General features: G+C 35.4%; 1 protein-coding gene across 1 annotated transcript; it reads left to right on the top strand.

Annotated features, from left to right (window-relative positions):
* The first annotated feature begins 430 nt into the window (after positions 1–430).
* On the top strand, positions 431–20,474 carry LOC132740871 (inosine-5'-monophosphate dehydrogenase 1-like). The gene is made up of 6 exons (XM_060728915.1): positions 431–567; positions 1,847–1,945; positions 11,594–11,642; positions 18,815–18,916; positions 19,706–19,780; positions 20,227–20,474. Exons 1-6 carry the CDS (start codon positions 443–445, stop codon positions 20,449–20,451), a joined length of 675 nt encoding a protein of 224 aa, XP_060584898.1. The 5' UTR covers positions 431–442; the 3' UTR covers positions 20,452–20,474.
* Positions 20,475–20,968: the final 494 nt, after the last annotated feature.

Below are 20,968 nucleotides of genomic sequence, written 5' to 3'. Positions count from 1 at the left end.
TAGAGGATGTTATGGATGGTGAAGTGTTTAACAATGGAGGAGGAAACTATGTGTTCCATAACCTTACACAGAACACATGTTAAGGAAATTGGCCTATAATTGACAGGGACTGACCTATCGCCTTTCTTGAAGATTGGGGCTACATAGGCAGATTTCCATTGGGATGGCAACGAGCCTTCATCAATGAACTTTTGGAAGATAACCTTTGGAGAGAGCTCTTTGGAAAGTGTGTTGAGAACAATTGGTTTAATTTTATCTTGACTACAGGCCTTATGATGTTTTATGTTATTGAGAACTTTCTCAGAATACATATATTTTTTGTATGTTGAAAAAAGTTGTCATAATGTTACATCAAGCAATGCATGTCAAAAGGAAGAAAACGGACTTAAGTCTTAATATATTTAAAATGTGTATTTGTGATATGTTTTCAGAGCCTTGCTGAATGTCGGACAGCAAGCATCCTAGTGAAACTTCAACTCCTGTGGGGACAAGTACAGCGTGTTTTAGATCAGTTGGGAAACGGTGTGCCGACAGGCTCCAACATATGGGCTCAGCTTGTAACAATAAGTTAGTAGAACTTGATATGTTTTCTTTCCATCTTATATATAGATTGATCATTCACGCGGTGCTCAGTAGATACCGTTACCCATGTGCTTAAGCTTCTAGCCATACTCCATTAATTAATAAATTATATTTATCTGTTCAAAGTATACATGTATCTGAGCAAAAAAAAAGTTGCCTCTATAATTGTTCAAATTATTTGCATATCTATGCCACTAGAATACAATTCATTCTCAACTGAAAAAAATCTGATTTATGTTCAATGTACATATACTGAATGTACTATCTAAACTGCAATCCAGCCGATTGTAAAAAATGGACACTCCGTATTATATATCATGCTATAAAATAAGATATGCATATGCCGAATATCCATTTCAAGTGGTTAGTTAACAGCTGCTATACCTCATATGTTGTGATCAGCTTTATCGTATGAAATAACGGCAGTTCAACATTACAGTGTCTTAAATGGCGTCTCTCAAACAGTCTTTTTAAAGGCGCCAACTATATTTTCGTCGTATTTACTGTAGCATCCCTCTCTATGACTGTAGCTTGAGGCCGTAATCCTTAAAGAAAGTTACATACATGTATCTCCCTCCATAAAATAAGGAGCTCGGGACACATCATGCCTACACCTATACATGCTAATATATAGGTAAATCCCAGCCCAGACATACTACTACAAGTTCTCTTTCTTTCCAACAATAATCTTCTACTCTATAGAACACCCATCATTGTCCTATTGCCTTCATTTGGCATGTTCAATGCGGCCACTTTGAGCACTATTAAACAGATATCCAGATTGCTTAATATACTTAAAAAAAAATTGACACCGCCTTTTTCAAATGTACGTTATAGTTTGGTTCTTTTACCTTTCTTCGGATTGACGCGAGGGCTGTTTTCTTCCTGGGGTTAAAAGGAATGTACTGTACATAGATCTAAAAAGGGCTTTTCAAATGTCTTTTTAAAAAAAAATCCCGATCTCTGCTGGTGCTTGAATCGTACGCGGAAATTTATCATAAGCTCTGATACATGTTGTTTATTCGGATTGAAAATTCGTTGTAACATTTCAAATTTTTATCTTTTAAAGAAAATTATAAGTTGCGTTAATATTTAGTGGTATGTAGCCTTAAATGTGTACCGGATGCGGAAAAATTGAGATTATCAGAACGAGGCTATTTCCCGCCATTGCCAAAACAAATGCATGTGTGATTCATCAGTGATCATAATTTGTGTCACAGCTAGATTTCTAATTAGTTAATGACTGTATGTTAACGAATTTCAGTATGGCAGACTATCTTATTACTGGCGGAACAGGGTACGTACCAGATGATGGTCTAACAGGTGCCCAGTTGTTCTCACACGGTGATGGATTCACGTACAAGTGAGTAGCTTAACTCACAGGGGGAAGACACTGTGATCTGACATTAGCCCGGCCCCCTCCCCCCAAAGGCCCTGCTACAACCCATAAAAAATATCAATGGAAGTTGATTTGCACAATAAAAATTCATAAAAACAATATTCTGACACGTTTCGACGATTTTCATTATATCCCTATACTATAAGTTATAACGAGGGTTCCGTCTTCTATGCGCTTCCAGCGCTTTGATACTGTCCAAGTTCATATCTAGCATCGAAACTCAGCCAAAACTCAATATAATTTTAAAAACATGGTCTCGATCAACGCAGCATTGATAAATGTATGTAATAACAACAGTCAATTTTGGAAATGTTGGCAACTTATTTTGATACAACTCCCGAAATTGCCGGTGACTTGAAATCTGACAAGATCTGATTCACGTAAACATTGAAATGTTTACGACTGAATTGCATCAGAAACGCTAAAATGCGTAGAAAATTTAATTGCATCTGCTAAAACAAAATATTCAATAAACCTTACCACAAAAATACACTCCGAATCTATTTCCTATCGTGGCGTAACGATCAAAGTCTAATCCGATCTTCCCGTCTTTTCTCATGCCTCCATTACACAAACTTGACCCGGAAAAGGTAATGCACAACTCTGTATGGTTCTCGTCCTCGCTTATATGACGGCGTCCGATTCGGTACCAGTACTTTGCAAACATAAACACGTGTTAATATAGCGCCAATTTCGAAAGTTTGTCTAGAACTGTTTTCGCACATTTTCTGTCGATATAGTACAGAAATCACAAAATGTCAATAGTTTCCTGGTAAACACATTAATAAAACACTGTATTTGTACACTGGAGCTGCCAATATTTTATACACGTGTTCAGGGCTCACACTGGCTTTGTAAAAATAATAGCCAACATTTTAACATTTTAAAAAATTATAGCCAAAACTGCGACGGACTTTTTTTAATGGTGCTGTGATTGACAACATACACTGTTGGCTTATGTAATGTTAAATAAACTACAAATGTATAATCATTGAACTTAATGTTATATTTACTATTGTTTTTTATATGTCGCGAAAACATGTGACAAAGTAAAAAACCGTCTGTTCATTTTATTTCATTTCGTTTGTTTTAATGTACATTAATGTCTAAGTTACCATTTTTGATACCTAAAGCTTTTTTTTATTGTCAAACCAACATTCAAAACATTTTATTTCACGAATAGAACATTTACATCACACGACCATTTTTTAAATGAGGTGTACATAGATCTACTGTAGTTCTAAATATCAACTTACCAACTTTTTTTCCCTTTGGATTTTCATGCGATCGTATGTTTTCAATTTTAAGACTGGAACATCCACTTACAAAAGAATTTACCATCTTGGCATTTCTACACACTGTGCAAAACATTAATTTATTTTTGGCGTCATATTCTAGCCAGTCTCTAGTGTGCTTCCATTCTGGCCTGAATTTCCTGATTATTTTCTCATTTTGTTAAGGTAATTTAACTTCAACACTTTTATCTAACTGCCTTTCTTCATAAGAACAAATTTCTCCATTATTTACATCAACCTTATTTTCAGCACTATCACTTTGTAACTCACGATCTTTACAAAATCCAAATGCACTTAATTTCCTAACTTTCAAGTCACTTTTTAGTGGCGATAACTTACGTTTAGGACGACCCATTTTGACAGAAAAAGGATCACTAATTCGGATTGTCCACATTTTACCTTTATATTGTTAATATTTTTTGAGTAAATTATCATTGTTTTTCACTGGCGATTCAATCAGACACCCTTGTACAATAATTTGTTTAAAAGATGAAATAATTGTAATTAGACCAATTTACGGGCGGTTCGATTAAAGTATCAACATGAATATGAAGGCCGATGCTAATTAACTTTAATTGTTTTATTGATATACCGCAAATCGGTATATTTTTAAAGTACCCCTGCTATTTGTTTGTCACGCCCGAAATACACGCCTCTGGCGATAACAATCAACATAATAATCGACACGTGTTATTAATAAACACCGCTACTGCAGTAGAGGTATGCAACCTTTATCGATTTTCACACTTCGCTACAATTATGAGCGCCGAAAAAAAATATGGAGGATGATTATAAAATAATCGCCAGTTTCTTTCGCCAAAATGAAAAAATATTCGCCATCTTTATAAAATAATCGCAAATGGCGACCATGGCGACTGACAGCGTGAGCCCTGCGTGTTTATGTTTACAAAGTACTGGTACCGAATCGGACGCCGTCGTTTAAGCGAGGACGAGAACCATATAGAGTTGTGCATTACCTTTTCCGGGTCAAGTTTGTGTAATGGAGGCATGAGAAAAGACGGGAAGATCGGATTAGACTTTGATCGTTATGCCACTATAAGAAATAGATTCAGAGTGTATTTTTGTGGTAAGGTTTATTGAATATTTTGTTTTAGCAGATGCAATTAAATTTTCTAGGCATTTTAGCATTTCTGATGCAATTCAGTCGTAAACATTTCAATGTTTACGTGAATCAGATCTTGTCAGATTTCAAGTCACCGGCAATTTCGGGAGTTGTATCAAAATAAGTTGCCAACATTTCCAAAATTGACTGTTGTTATTACATACATTTATCAATGCTGCGTTGATCGAGACCATGTTTTTAAAATTATATTGAGTTTTGGCTGAGTTTCGACGCTAGATATGAACTTGGGCAGTATCAAAGCGCTGGAAGCGCATAGAAGACGGTACCCTTGTTATAACTTATAGTATAGGGATATAATGAAAATCGTCGAAACGTGTCAGAATATTGTTTTTATGAATTTTTATTGTGCAAATCAACTTCCATTGATATTTTTTATGGGTTGTAGCAGGGCCTTTGGGGGGAGGGGGCCGGGCTAATGTCAGATCACAGCGTCTTCCCCCTGTGGCTTAACTTAAGCTTAAGCCTTAAGGTCTTCAGCGTACCATTTTTTATACTATGGCATGACGTGAACGCTGAAGACAGACCCGTAGGGAAAGTCCACAAATAATTGTGCCAGAAATCTGACACGCTCGTATTCATTCTTCGGACATGCCGTGAAGTAAAGTCATGGAGTTGAATAGACTGTGGTAAAGTGAAACATATCTTGATAAAACCACAGTGGATTCTGTCATTTTTTCCTTTCCCACTATACTGGTTGGGGAGATAACTTTGGCTGGTTGATAAACTCGGCTTTTTATAATTTAATCAACTTATCGGCTTTTTATACCCCCAAAAACGAAGTTTGGGGGGGTATATAGGAGTCACCCGGTGGTCGGTCGGTCGGTCGGTCCAGACGTCCGTTGCATTTTCCTTGTCCGGAGCATAACTTGAAAACTAATGGTTGGAATTCAATATTACTACATACAATGGTCAAGCACATTGAGAGGAAGTGCAGTGCACAAGAACCATAACTCTATCTTGACTAATTACAGAGTTATTGCCCTTTGTTACTTTTCCTTGTCCGTGGCTTAACTTGAAAACTACTGGTTGGAATTCAAAACAACTTCATACAATTGTCAAACACAATAAGGGGAAGTGCAGTGCACAAGAACCATAACTCCATCTAAAGTAATTACAGAGTTATTGCCCTTTGTTGCTTTTCAATTGCCTTCTTTTTTTTTGTCCGGAGCATAACTTGAAGACTACTGGTTGGAATTCAATATAACTTCATACAATGGTCAAGCACATTGAGAGGAAGTGCAGTGCATAAGAACCATAACTCTATCTAAAGTAATTACAGAGTTATTGCCCTTTATTACTTTTCCATTGCTTTCTTTTGTCCGGACCATAACTTGAAGACTAATTGTTGGAATTCATTATAACTTCATACAATGGTCCAGCACATTGAGAGGAAGTGCAGTGCACAAGAACCATAACTCCATCTTGACTAATTACAGAGTTACTGCCCTTTGTTTCTTTTCCTTGTCCAGTGCATGACTTTAAAACTACTGGTTGGAATTCAAAACAACTTCATACAATGGTCAAGCACAATAAGGGGAAGTGCAGTGCACAAGAACCATAACTCCATCTTGACTAATTACAGAGTTATTGCCCTTTGTTACTTTTCCATTGCTTTCTTTTGTCCGGACCATAACTTGAAGACTTATTGTTGGAATTCATTATAACTTCATACAATGGTCAAGCACATTGAGAGGAAGTGCAGTGCACAAGAACCATAACTCCATCTTGACTAATTACAGAGTTACTGCCCTTTGTTACTTTTCCTTGTCCAGAGCATAACTTGAAAACTACTGGTTGGAATTCAAAACAACTTCATACAATGGTCAAGCACAATAAGGGGAAGTGCAGTGCACAAGAACCATAACTCCATCTTGACTAATTACAGAGTTATTGCCCTTTGTTACTTTTCCTTGTCCAGAGCATAACTTGAAAACTACTGTTTGGAATTCAGTACAACTTCATACAGTTGTCAAGGACATTCAAAGGAAGTGCAGTGCACAAGAGCCATAACTCCATTTTGACAAAATACAGAGTTACTGCCCTTTGATACTTTTCCTTGTCCGGAGCATAACTTAAAACGTACTGGTTGGAATTCAAAACAACTTCATACAATGGTCAAGCACAATAAGAGGAAGTGCAGTGCACAAGAACTATAACTCTATCTTCAGTATTTATAGAGTGTTTGCCCTTTGTTCTTTTTCTTTGTCTTTCTGGACTTATTACAGAGTAATTCAATTAAACTTCATCAATGGCCAACCACATTGAAAGGAAATGCAACATACATGAACCACAATTATCTTTAATTGCCCACAACCATAACTCTATGTTTCAATTCTTTTACAAGGTATTCTGTTACTAGTAACATCCTAATTTCCGAAGCAGACTTGTGGGGGTATTAATCACATTTAGTGATAGTTCTAGTTTAATGTAATCAAGCTGACAATCTCGTACAAACGCTGGAATTCGACAATATCTGGAAATTTTGTCAAGTTTGGTAAGATATTTAAAAAATAGCACAGACATTTACCCGTTTGTTTAAAAAACGTGCCTATAAATAGTACGGGAAATCCGATTGCTGTACGCATGCGCAGTAGATGCTCATTTTGAGGCCCGTACAGGGTTACTTTTATATATTAACCGACTACCGGTAAAGCAGACGATGTTCACGGATACATTTTGTCAATTTTGTCTTGCAAACTCAGAAAAAGTCCGATTGCACAAATAATCTTTTAGTGCAATGGATTGAAAAACTGATGTTAAATGCTCCTTTATATGTTTTGTGTAGGTTGAATACCACTAAATTAATTTCTTCTTCACTCTGTTAAATTACGAAGTTACCCAAGCCAAAATACATTTGAATCACTAATTCTAAAAATACATATTTCGTATGTTAATAAATGAAAATGCATGTATTTTTACAAAAAAGTATCGAGTTTTTTGTTGTTTTTTTACATAACATTGTATAAAAGTAACAGTCCTTATTGAAAATTTCTGATAAAAAATATTTTTTTATAATTTGACATATATGAATAGCAAAGGAATAATGAAATGTCTAAACATGTTATTCTACGTTTTAATTTACTCATTAAAAATGATTTAAGAAGAAAAACAAAGAGCCGAAATTATCTACTCGCGCATGTTAAAAATGTGCTTTTTACGTACCTCTTCCAGGGCCTCTCAAAATTACCCGGCTTGTTTCTAAATATAACTTTTATGGTGATACCGGAAAATCAAAGAGCTGAAGTTTATTATGTTGCAAGATTCATCAGAATATGTAAACAAATAAATGAAATATGCCCCAAAAACACCGATTTTCGGCCAAGTTTATCTCCCAAACCAGTATATATAATATAACAAGGGATACAACTCAAAATTGTTCACTTCATGAAAAAGTAGATAGAACGCAGTATACAACATTTTTTTTTTCTTTTGATTGTTGGACACTGATGAAAGAATCGATAATTAAAAAAAATGACTCACTTTGTTACATGGACAAGATATTATTAAAAATACCCTTTCAAGTTTCATTTTTACACACGTTCGTAAAATTTGTTTGTAAAATTACACTTGTAAAACGACATCTAATGCAAACGTATGTTCATTTAAGAAAGTTTAATCATGTAATCGGTTAAATATCAATCATCCACCACCATCAATGATGCAATCATTAACTTCTGGTACAAATTATTGTAACAATTTTTGTTTGTTTTGATAATTTCTATCCTCGGCTTCCATTTTGATGTTGCCCGTATGTTTCATGCGTAATTCCAACTTCTGTTAGTGACTGTCAATTTTATTGGTTAATGAATAATAATAAACCAGATAATAACGGCGTATAGCCGCGACGAATTGCGTTTTTTTCATCAGCCAATGAAAATACGCGAAACTTAAACACACCTGCAAAATGGACGACAACTTGACAGCCAATGTAAATATTGAAATGTTAGCTATTTCCTACAATGTTACAGGTTTTAATGATGTGTTTGTAGTAGAACTTGGGTTATGACTCGTTCATATATGTACTTCTACAATAACTTTGATGGAATAGAGGATATTTTATACAGTTTACACATGTGAATGCATTTTACGAACCCGTGCTGGTAGTGCGAGGTCACGACTTGTATCCCTTGTATATATTATATATATATAGAGAGATTTAATAAAATAATGACAGATTTCCCTGTGGATAAAACTAGAGTCACCGTAGCAGTGCTCAACCAGTTTTTCACAAAATCACATAAAAACTCTTTCAGAAAGGAAACTTATTTTTGTAACATTGCTGGCCCTTTCAAACTCACAATAAGCTAAAGCTTTTTAATTTATTATTACACAGATCAGGATACAATTTACCAAGGAGTTGTATATAGGGTATAAAACCACTATATTAGTGCTCGACCAGGTGGTTTTATCTCTTTCAGAACTTTTATTTTATAAAAACAGATATGACTTTTTATGTTCAACAATTTTATTTAAAAAATAATTTGAAAACTTATTGTTTAAGTGTCTATAGATGTAAAGATGCAAGCAAATATGATATGAAGGAAATGCTATACATTGACAAATAAAGTGTTTATAAGAGTTTTGGAATTTACATATACTGGGGTGTTTGAGACGACTTATTTTCATAAATTTTTTTTAACTAAAATCACTCTGCAAACATAGTTTAGTGTGATAATTGGTGTAATATACAAATGGTCTACGCTTTTAGTGGTGTGTTCCCGATTTGTTTCCGTACAGCTGCCATATTTGTTTACAAGTTCATAGCCCCAGTCTTTTATGGAAGGCAGGGTTTTGATGAATTTTGGTTACCTTTCTTATGGAAATCAATTGGAATAATAAGAGTAAAGGCAGTTTAACAAAGTATTGTCCTAAATTATCATTATTTCAGTGTTTTAAATAGTTTTTACTGCTACTTTTATCATAGAAATGTATTTTTGTACTGTTTAATATTGTCTGCAAAATGGCCAGTCTTCTACCAAACTTGGAGTACTTGTACATGGTGTAGAGGTTACAGGTCAGGTACAAATAACACACACAAACTCCTAGGGTTTTTCTGCTTTAATGCATAAATCGTACACAAATAGAAGTATTGGTAGAGCATTGGGCTGGTCGAGCACAGGTACTGTGACTCTATATATAATCTGTTGATAAGCCAAGGATGGACAAATATAAATCTTATTATGAACGTAAACTACTTAATAGTTTCCAACAGGTGCAAAATTCAGCACTTGGCCACCATATTGTCAAAATATTTGACCACGTGATTACGAGGTTGACCTTGCTTCCAATTTTTGGATATGAAATTAAGTGCTACCTATGGCGCGGAAAGCTCTTATGAATTATGATTTTAGCATAACATGTTTAGTGTACATGTAAACCAGATCTTTCTTACAGGTATTTTGTACCGTAAACAAAACAAATAAATTGGTGGTGTTCAACCTATCATCGGAGTGCTCGGATATTCCGTGAATCTCCGAACGTAAAGGGGGACCACTGCGCATGCGTTGTCGTTTGGAAAATCCCATCCGCCATTTTTGTTAATCTCTAATCACAGTTGTTGTTTAAACATTATTTTTTTATGTGCTAATTTATCAAAAAGGATATGTTAAAGTAACTTTTTATATTTATTTTGTACTACTGGCATGCGAGCAGTTCCCGTACAGAAGCAGTACCCGTATTTTTCATTTGAACGCTTGATTTTCACATGCATTCTTCAAAAATTCATTTCAAATCAAGCAGATACATAAACGAGACAAAATCTTAGTGTCAGTTCGGCAGTACGTATAAAAAGTCTCATTTTAAATCACTTTCACCTGTGCGTTGTCAAAATGTGACCTTGTTTTATCTGGGGGATTCCGTCCTTGCGCGCATGCGCAAACATACTTACACGTGAGGCATGTTAAAGGGTTTTCCACTAATACCACCTGTTTACAGATAAGAAGGCAATGTGATGAAAACTTGTTTAATTATCAGAATTTTGACCAATATTACTATATAAAATAATGTTATGGCTTTGATGCGTAAAATATCATGCATACAAGCATGCAATCGCATGTGAATGCGTTGGGGGTAACGGTACCGGGTAATAGATACACGCGTTTAGTCTACTTTCTATTTCCTGAATTACATCTATTTATCTCTTAGAAAATGGTCTGTTCAACAATTATAAATGAAAAATAGGTCCAATGTAATAAAATTGTATAATTATAATGGGTTAAATTCTATGTACGAGAACTACTTCTCTTCATACAAAATAATGGATAATTTCGGTACCCCATATGAGGCCTCATAACTAAGTGTTATTCTATGTTTAGAACATGATGGAATTTCCATGATTTGTGTGACGAGCCGAATATTGATGTGTAACATTCAAATTTTGGTGAGTGAGCGTAATAAAAAATAATGTTTAAGTAACTACGATTTTTGTACGGGAACTGCTCGCATGCCAGTATAGTTCTTATCAATGAAATGCATGTTTATTTTCTGATTTTCCACATTATTCTTTCACTGGAAGTGTTATTCAGCATGCGTCTGCTAGCAATAGTCTAAATTATGTAGACGCTCATTAAAAGCTCTCTGAAATCTATATTTAGCTCAAAAGGATTTCAAAATGGCGGCGCCCAGTTAACACAGCTCAGTAGGTATAGGATATATATTTTTTTGAAATTTTCATTTACTTTTAATTTGATTTCATTTGAATTGATACGCCCCGCAAGGACTTTCCGAGTATAAATTACTTTTTTCAAGATATCAATATCCACATTAAACCGGTGAAAGTCGATCAACGGCCGATGTGCATGTGGATGAGAACTGATAATGAATGTGGATTTCTCATCAGTACACACAACATAAGTTAATAACTTGATTATTGACAAACAATCACAACTTTGCCGGGATCGAAAAAATCATTCAGAGCGACTTGTTTGTATGTATGTTAGCCTGGTATCATCAAAAGCGAAAGGGAAAGTAGATTACATATCTATACTGCAAGATAGAGGAAATTTGTTAATTTGTATTTGATTATAAGATGCACTACCCCCTCTGGGTTTGAAATTTTAGTCTCAAAATGTGTCTTATAAGCAGAAATGGACAGAACATGTATGTTGATGTAACATTTTGGAAAAGTTAGTATCTTAAATTATCTTGTTAAATTCTTTTTTCTTGCATTTTCAGTGATTTTCTCATCCTGCCAGGCTTTATTGACTTTTCAGCAGATGAGGTGGTGAGTATTTTATATTAATTATAAAGGACTTCTTTTTGTGTTGTTGTAGATTTTGTGTTAGACTTAAATTATCTTTAAAAGAGTGTGTTTCATTGTTGTTATAAATATTAAAACTGTATCTGAAAAGTCCTAATTTTCTGTAATTATGCCACTGCAGCATCCGCGATGCGGTGGCATATAGCGATTCACCTGTGCGTGTGTGTGTGTTTGTGTGTTATATAGATTATAAAGTGAACTTAAAATATCTTCTTGTGAAAAACCACTTGTCCAATTTCAACCAAACTTGGCAGGATTGATCCTTAGGTAAAGAGGTTCCGAAGTTGTTCAAAGAAGTTCATTCCATGCAGAAATCTGGTTGCCATGGCAACCAAAAGGAATTATAAGGATCAATTTTAAAAATCTTCTTGTAAAGACCCAGAAGGCCTAGAGCATAGATATTTTGCATAAGGCATTGTCTGGTAGACCTCTACCAAGATTGTTCAAACTATAGCCCTGGGGTCAAAATTGCCCCCCCCCCCCCCCTGGGGTCATTGATTTTCACAATGTACATATAGTAAAAACTTAAAATACCTTCTTGTCTGAAGGTACAAGGCTAAGAGCTTTGATATTTGGTATATGATATCATCTTTAGGTACTCTACCCAAGTTGTTCAAATTTTGCCTCTAGTGTCAAAATTAGTCCCGCCCTGAGGGTTCATAGGTTTTCCTTTTATGTATATAGTTAAAACTTTAAAAAATCATCTTCTCTAAATTGACAAAAGCTAGAGGTAAGATATTTTGCATGAAACATTGAGTAGTGACCCTCTACCAAGATTGTTCAAATTATAGCCCTAGGGTCAAAATTGGTCCTGACCACGGGGTCATTGATTTTCACTATGTACATATAGTAAAAAATTAGAAAATCTTCTTGTCTAAAGGTACAAGGCTTAGAGCTTTGATATTTGGTGTATGATATCATCTATAGGTACTCTACCAAATTTGTTCAAATTTTAACTCTAGTGTCTAAATTGGCCCTGCCCCAGAGGCGATACTTTTCCTTATATGTTTAAAGTAAAAACTTGAAAAATCTTCTCCTATGAATTGACAAAGGCTAGAGGTTAGATATTTGGTATGAGACTTTGCGTAGTGAACCTCTACCAAGATTGTTCAAATTATAGCCTGGGGGTCAAAATTGGCCTCGGCCCGGGGGTCATTGATTTTCACTATGTACATACAGTTAAAGATTAAAAACTCTTCTTGTCTGAAGGTACAAGGCTTAAAGGTTTGATGTTTGCTATATGATATCATCTATAGGTCCTCTACCAAAGTTGTTCAAATTTTGCCCTTGGTGTTAAATTGGCCCTGCCCCGGGGGGGTGGGGGGCATTGATTTTCGTTATTTACACATAGTAAAAACAGAAACTAAAACAACTAAATAAGAGAAAGTTACAGCTTAGATATTTTGCATGAACGTTGTTTGGTGGACCTGTATCAAGATTGTTTGAATTAAACACTTTGGTCAAAATATTGCCTTGCCTAAGGGGACAGTGACCTACCTTCTTGTCATTTGATGTACAGCCATGAAATTTTGACCATGTGCACAGTTTAGTTGTATAATTGAACTTTGATATCAGGTGACCTAGATTTTGATGATGTGACCTACTTTCTTGTCCTTTGATGTACAGCTGTGAAATTTGAATCATGTGCACAGATTAAGATGTAAAGTGAACTTTGATATCAGCTGACCTAGATTTTATGTTGTCCTTGGTTTAAACATATTTATTTAAGCTCGATTGCGAAACAAGTTCTTGCAACTTATATTAATCACTTTTGAGTCGGCTTTCTGGAACCAACCAGTACTGGTGTCATATGGAGAAACATGGTCGTGACCCGAGTAGGGCTCGAACCCATGATCTCTGGGTTAAGAGGCAGACACCTTAACCACTAGGCCACCGCTCCCCTTGTGTTGTTCTTTGATGTAGTCATGAAATTTAGGCTGTGTAAAATATGACCTTCACCACCAAATTCACTAGACTCAAGTGCATTGATATATTCCTACTCTGATCTTTAATTGGATTAACAATAGATTTAATCACTAATCTGATAATAAGAATTAGATAGGTCAGGGATCTATGCATTATGACAATCTTCAATCGTATAGAAACAAAAAAATCTGTTCCTACACTACTATTTAGTGTTGTATTAATGCGGTGGCATAGCATTTTTCTCAAATGCAATCTTGTTAGAGCTTCTTTTCAATCTGTAATAAAGGTCTCAGATGAAGCTTATAATAAACAATATTGATTTAGTTTTTCCACTAAAAGTGAAATTGCTACACAATTTCACCTTCAAAAGGGATCTGCTATCATTCTGCCAAAGCTTGTATAAAGTCTCTACCTTTTTATGCCACCACAGCATCTGCGATGCAGTGGCATAGCGATTCACCTGTGTGTATGTGTGTGTGTTTGTGTGTTATATAGATTATATAGTGAACTTAAAAAATCTTCTTATGAAAAACCACCAGTCCAATTTCAACCAAACTTGGCAGTATTGATCCTTGGGTGAAGGGCTTCCAAAGTTGTTCAAAGAATTTCATTCCATGCAGAAATCTGGTTGCCATGGCAACCAAAAGGTATTATAAGAATAAATTTAAAAAATCTTCTTGTAAAGACCCAAAAGGCCTAGAGCTTAGATATTTTGCATAAGGCATTGTCTGGTAGACCTCTACCAAGATTGTTCAAATAATATCCCTGGGGTCAAAATTGGCCCCGCCCCGGAGGTCATTGATTTTCAGTATATGTACATATAGTAAAAACTTAAAATATATGCTAATGTGGCTATTTTCTTTTGTGTGGCTAAAAAGAACAATAGAGAGAACAATAGAGTAGCCACATAATTACTGTCCTGTGAGAACGTCCGTCCTTCCGTCCATCCGTCCGTCCGAATTTCGTTTCCGGAGTAGTTCTCTACAACTACTGGCTGGAATTCAACGAAACTTTATGGGAATCATCAATATCAAGAGGAGATGCGCATATCGTCGGCTTGTTCCGGTCAGACACTTGAACTCAGAGTTATGGCCCTTGATTAGTTATGCAGTATGCATTTTGAGTAAAAATTGTTTCCGCGCTACTTCTCTGCAACTACTGGCTGGAATTCAACGAAACTTTATGGGAATTGTCAATATCAAGAGGAGATGCGCATATCGTCAGTTTGTTCCGTTCAGACCCTTTAACTCAGAGTTATGGCCCTTGATTAGTTATGTAGTATGCATATAGAGTAAAAATCGTTTCCGCACTACTTCTCTGCAACTACTGGCTGGAATTCAACGAAACTTTATGGGAACCTTCAATATCAAGAGGAGATGCGCATATCGTCGGCTTGTTCCGGTTAGACACTTTAACTCAGAGTTATGGCCCTTGATTAGTTATGCAGTATCCATATAGAAAAATATTTGTTTCCTCGCTCACTTCTCTGCTACTACTGGCTGGAATTCAATGAAACTTTATGGGATACTAAGAGAAGATGTGCATATAGTCGCCTTGTTCCAGTCAGATACTTATAACTCAGATTTATGGCCCTTGATTAGTTATGTAGTATGCATACATCTCATTGGCATATCCAGATTTTACTATTTAACACAAAGTTATGGCTCTGTTATTGCCCTGAATATTTATCAAGTTCAAAGAATATTACTGTTTATGCCATGATTAATATATAAATAAAGCCTTATGTCTTCAGTTGTTGTGTTAATAATAACCAGTACTCGGCGGGGGATATAAATTCAACAAATTTGCTTGTTCAAATTATAGCCCTGGGGTCAAAATTGGCCCCGCCCCAGGGGTCATTGATTTTCACTATATGTACATATAGTAAAAACTTAAAATACCTTCTTGTAAAGACCCAAAAGGCCTAGAGCTTAGATATTTTGCATAAGGCATTGTCTGGTAGACCTCTACCCAGATTGTTCAAATTATAGCCCTGGGGTCAAAATCGGCCCCGCTCCGGGGGTCATAGGTTTTTCTTATATGTATATAGTAAAAACTTATAGTAAAAACTTAAAAAAAATTTCTTCTAGCAATTGACAAATGCTGGAGGTTAGATATTTTGCATCAAATGTTGTGAAGTGAACCTCTAGCAAGATTGTTCAAATTATAGCCCTGGGGTCACAATTGCCCCGCCCGGGGGTCATTGATTTTCAATATATACATATGCTAAAAAATCTTATTGTCTGAAGGTACAAGGCTTAGAGCTTTAATATTTATAAAATGATATCATCTATAGGTACTTCACCAACTTGTTCAAATTTTGTCTCTAGTGTCAAAGTTAGCCCTGCCCCGGGGGCCATAGGTTTTCCTTATATATATAGTAAAAACTTAAAAAATCATCTTCTTTAAATTTACTAAGGCTAGAGTTAAGATATTTTGCATGAAACATTGTGTAGTGAACCTTTAGCAAGATTGTACAAATTATAGCCCTGGGGTCAAAATTGCCCCCCCCCCCCCAGGGGTCATTGATTTTCACTATGTACATATAGTAAAAAAATATAAAATCTTATTGTCTGAAGGTACATGGCTAAGAGCTTTGATATTTGGCTAGAGATTAAATATATGGCATGAGACTTTGCGAAGTGAACCTTTATCACGATTATTCAAATTATTGCCCTAGGGTCAAAATTGGTTCTGCCCGGGGGTCATTGATTTTCATTATGTACATATAGTAAAAAAATAAAAAAATATTTTTGTCTGAAGGTACAAGGCATAGAGCTGTGATGTTTGCTATATTATATAATATCATCTATGGGTCCTCTACCAAAGTTGTACAAATTTCCCCTGGTTTCAAAATTGGCCTTGCCTGGCGGCAGTGATTCTCATTACACTTCAGCCTCATTAAAACGCTCATGTTGGGGTCCAATGTCTCAACACCGCGTTCTAACGAGGCTCTCATTAGAACGCTCATTGCGAAATTACCGCATTACCCCACCCACTGCATATATATTTAACGCTGATTTTTTTACTTACTGTTCAATGAATATCGACATTATCTTTTTCTAAAACCATTCAATGATGTAAACATATATTATATTCACAAATAATACTAATTATATTTAAAAGAAAGGAAAAACTTTCGAAAGAAAATTATAAATCATGAATGTAGTGTAAAACAGGTAGCCATTACTGTAATGACGTTTTATTAACTAGGGGACACAACTAAAGCTGGACTGTAAATGACACTGTAATTTACAGTCCAGCTTTAGTTGTGTCCCCTAGTAAATCAAACGCCAATTACCACCTGTCATGGCCGCTCTATTTACAGTGCAGGATTTTAAATTGATTTTGGGCTTGTGGGTTATTTAATTTAGCGAGGTTTACATGTCAAAGATATGTGTGTGAATTTTAGTTTATTTATACTCACCACCGAATGCCAATGTAACAGTTATGATATGAATTTGAGATTTTGGAAACAATTTGATGCATGACTGATGGACAGGTAAAACACACAAAAGAGCGGATAAACGCTTACCTGGGCATGTTTTTCACACCTTTGGCGATCATAAATGTCCTAATAACAATTGTTTATTGTACTTGGCTATCAAATTGAGCAAGCGTTATAGCGCGCTATAAATCTAAGTCTACTTAAAAAAAAAAAATTTTTTTTTGTTTTTTTTTTGGGAAGTTTTTTTTTTTTTTTTTTGGGAGCCAAGGTCTATGAGCGCTCTACTGAGATTAGCGTTATAGTGAAGAGCGAGTAATCGAGGCTACAGTGTATGTACACATAGTAAAAAAGATAATAAAACAAATGTTTTCTAAATGGGAGAAAGCTTTAGCTTAGATATTGGACTTGAAATGTTGTTTGGTGGACCTGTATCAAGATTGTTTTGAATTAAACCCTTGGGTCAAAATTTTTCCTTGCCCAAGTGGACAATGACCTACTTTCTTGTCCTTTGATGTACAGCAATGAAATTTTGAACATGTGCACAGTTTTAGTTGTAAAATTGAACTTTGATATCAGGTGACCTAGATTTTGATGATGTGACCTACTTTCTTGTCCTTTGATGTACAGCTATGAAATTTGAACCATGTACACAGATTAAGATGTAAAGTGAACTTTGATATCAGCAGACCTAGATTTTGACAAAGTGTCTTACTATGTTGTCCTTTGATGTAGTCATGAAATTTAGGCTGTGTGAAATATGACCTTCACCACCAAATTCACTAGACTCAAGTGCATTGATATATTCCTACTCTGATCTTTTATTGGATTAACAATAGATTTAATCACTAATCTGATAATAAGAATTAGATATGTCAGGGATCTATGCATTATGACAATCTTCAATTGTATAGAAACAAAAAAAAAATCTGTTCCTACACTACTATTTAGTGTTGTATTAATGCGGTGGCATAGCATTTTTAGCTCGACTATTCGATAAGAATAAGTAGAGCTATTGCAGTCACCCGAGCGTCGGCGTCGGCGTCCGCGTAACCACTTATGTTAAAGTTTTTGTAATAGTTCAAATATTTTCAAAGTCCATAGACATATGGCTTTGAAACTTTGCACACTTGTTCACCATCATGACCCCAACCTGTAGACAGGAGGAGGTAACTCTATCAAGCATTTTGACAGAATTATGCCCCTTTTTCGACTTAGAATTTACGTTAAAGTTTTTGTAATAGTTCAAATATTTTCAAAGTCCATTGACATATGGCTTTGAAACTTTGCACACTTGTTCAACATCATGACCCCAACCTGTAAACAGGAGAAGGTAACTCTATCAAGCATTTTGACAGAATTATGCCCCTTTTTCGACTTAGAATTTACGTTAAAGTTTTTGTAATAGTTCAAATATTTTCAAAGTCCATTGACATATGGCTTTGAAACTTTGCACACTTGTTCACCATCATGACCCCAACCTGTGGACAGGAGGAGGTAACTCTATCAAGCATTTTGACAGAATTATGCCCCTTTTTCGACTTAGAATTTACGTTAAAGTTTTTGTAATAGTTCAAATATTTTCAAAGTCCATTGACATATGGCTTTGAAACTTTGCACACTTGTTCACCATCATGACCCCAAGCTGTAAACAGGAGGAGGTAACTCTATCAAGCATTTTTTTTACTATCAAGCACTTAGAATAGTCGAGCGTTGCTGTCCTACCGACAGCTCTTGTTCTCATATGCAATCTTGTTTCTGATAGGATCTGACATCAGCACTGACAAAGAGGATCACTTTGAGAGCACCTTTTGTATCATCACCCATGGACACAGTGACAGAATCTCAGATGGCTATTGCCATGGCTGTGAGTATCTATATGATTGATTAAGTAACACTAGATTAACAAACATGTAGGTACATATATTTGTTTAAAGGTTGACACAATGCTTCTCATTAACCAAGCATCTATGTGACTTATAATCCAACAAAAAAACAACAGAAAAAATCTTTATGATATCTTTATGTTTATTTTCTTGTTAATAAAATATGGTTTTATAATGCAGAAATGTCATTTCTTTCTGAATTGAATAAGTGCGCAGAAATAAATGAAATGTATGAATGAATACCTTGTGTACATTAACATGAGTGTCATAATTTCATTGCATATTGTATATGTTATTATACCCCCACACAACAAAGTTGTAAGGGGGTATACTGGAATCAGCTTGTCCATCCAGCCGTCGGGGGTGTCCAACTGTCCTTCGGCTTTTCCTTGGGGGCCCAATAACTTAAGATTCGTTTGACCCACAGTCTTCATATTTGGTATTGAGATTGGTCATGATTAGTAGACGACCCCTATTGATTTTCAGGTCACCAGGGCAAAGGTCAAGGGCACAGGGCCTTGACTAAAAAAAAAGCTTGTCTGCTATATAACTTAAGATTCCTTTGACCCACAGTCTTCATATTTAGCATGGAGGTTAGTCATGACTGTTAGATAACCTCTATTGATTTTGCTTGGATGTTGATCTTGAGCTCCAAATGACCACTGTTGATTCTGACAAAGTGGTGTGCAGGAGTATTCACGCCATGACAGTGGCAATGCTAGTTTATTTTGAAATTTAATTCATATTTAATTTATTATGATATGTTACAGTTATGTGGAGGAGTTGGAGTAATTCATCATAATTGTTCAGTTGATTTCCAAGTTAATGAAGTGAGAAAGGTGAAGGTAAGCAACTGTTAATGCAATCTTAAGTGAATTCCTTTAATTATTATAGGGGTTAAGTTAAAATTTGCATGCCTGTATTGATTGGTAAAATTTTATTTTTTTTTAACTTAAAAGTTACCAGGAATGAGAAAGCAAGTCTTAGTCCTTTAAATTGGATATTTACCAGACAATTTTGTTTAAGTTCTTAAGATGTCAGTAGATAAGAGTTTCACTGTGGATTTAATTGACTTTTTTGCCTATGTTTATTTTATTTCTTTCTGCTTTTTGAAAAAAATGAATATGAAATATTAACTCACTTACTGGACACAATTTGTTCTAGAATTTATTCAAAGTTTATATTGTATACCTCATAGATAATCTTGAAGGGTGTGAATACAGTCTGTATTTGTTTTATCTAGTTGCTTATGATGTTTATATTTATTTTGAACAATTCTTTCATTTTTCAGAAATACGAGCAAGGCTTTATTGTAGACCCAGTTGTGATGTCACCTTCACATACAGTTCAAAATGTGATAACTGCGAAGAAACAATATGGGTTTTCTGGTATACCAATCACAGAGAATGGACATATGGGCGAGAAACTGGTTGGTCTTGTTACACAAAGAGATATAGACTTCCTGTCATCAGAAGATTATAAAACACCAGTTTCTGAAGTAAGTCTAGATAGTTGATGTTGATAAATACGTAAATTTTATATTTATACCCCCAAAAACGAAGTTTGGGGGGGTATATAGGAGTCACCCGGTGGTCGGTCGGTCGGTCGGTCGGTCGGTCCAGACGTCCGTTGCATTTTCCTTGTCCGGAGCATAACTTGAAAACTAATGGTTGGAATTCAATATAACTACATACAATGGTCAAGCACATTGAGAGGAAGTGCAGTGCACAAGAACCATAACTCTATCTTGACTAATTACAGAGTTATTGCCCTTTGTTACTTTTCCTTGTCCGGGGCATAACTTGAAAACTACTGGTTGGAATTCAAAACAACTTCATACAATTGTCAAAACACAATAAGGGGAAGTGCAGTGCACAAGAACCATAACTCTATCTAAAGTAATTACAGAGTTATTGCCCTTTGTTGCTTTTCCATTGCTTTTTTTTTGTCCGTTGCATTTTCCTTGTCCGGAGCATAACTTGAAGACTAATGGTTGGAATTCAATATAACTACATACAATGGTCAAGCACATT

This window comes from Ruditapes philippinarum, unplaced genomic scaffold (genome assembly GCF_026571515.1).
Source record: "Ruditapes philippinarum isolate M1 unplaced genomic scaffold, ASM2657151v2 ctg10019_1_1_1_1, whole genome shotgun sequence".
Lineage (NCBI taxonomy): Eukaryota > Metazoa > Mollusca > Bivalvia > Venerida > Veneridae > Ruditapes > Ruditapes philippinarum.
The sequence above is the reverse complement of the archived record's forward strand: the minus strand, read 5'-3'. Positions and strand labels throughout refer to the sequence as shown.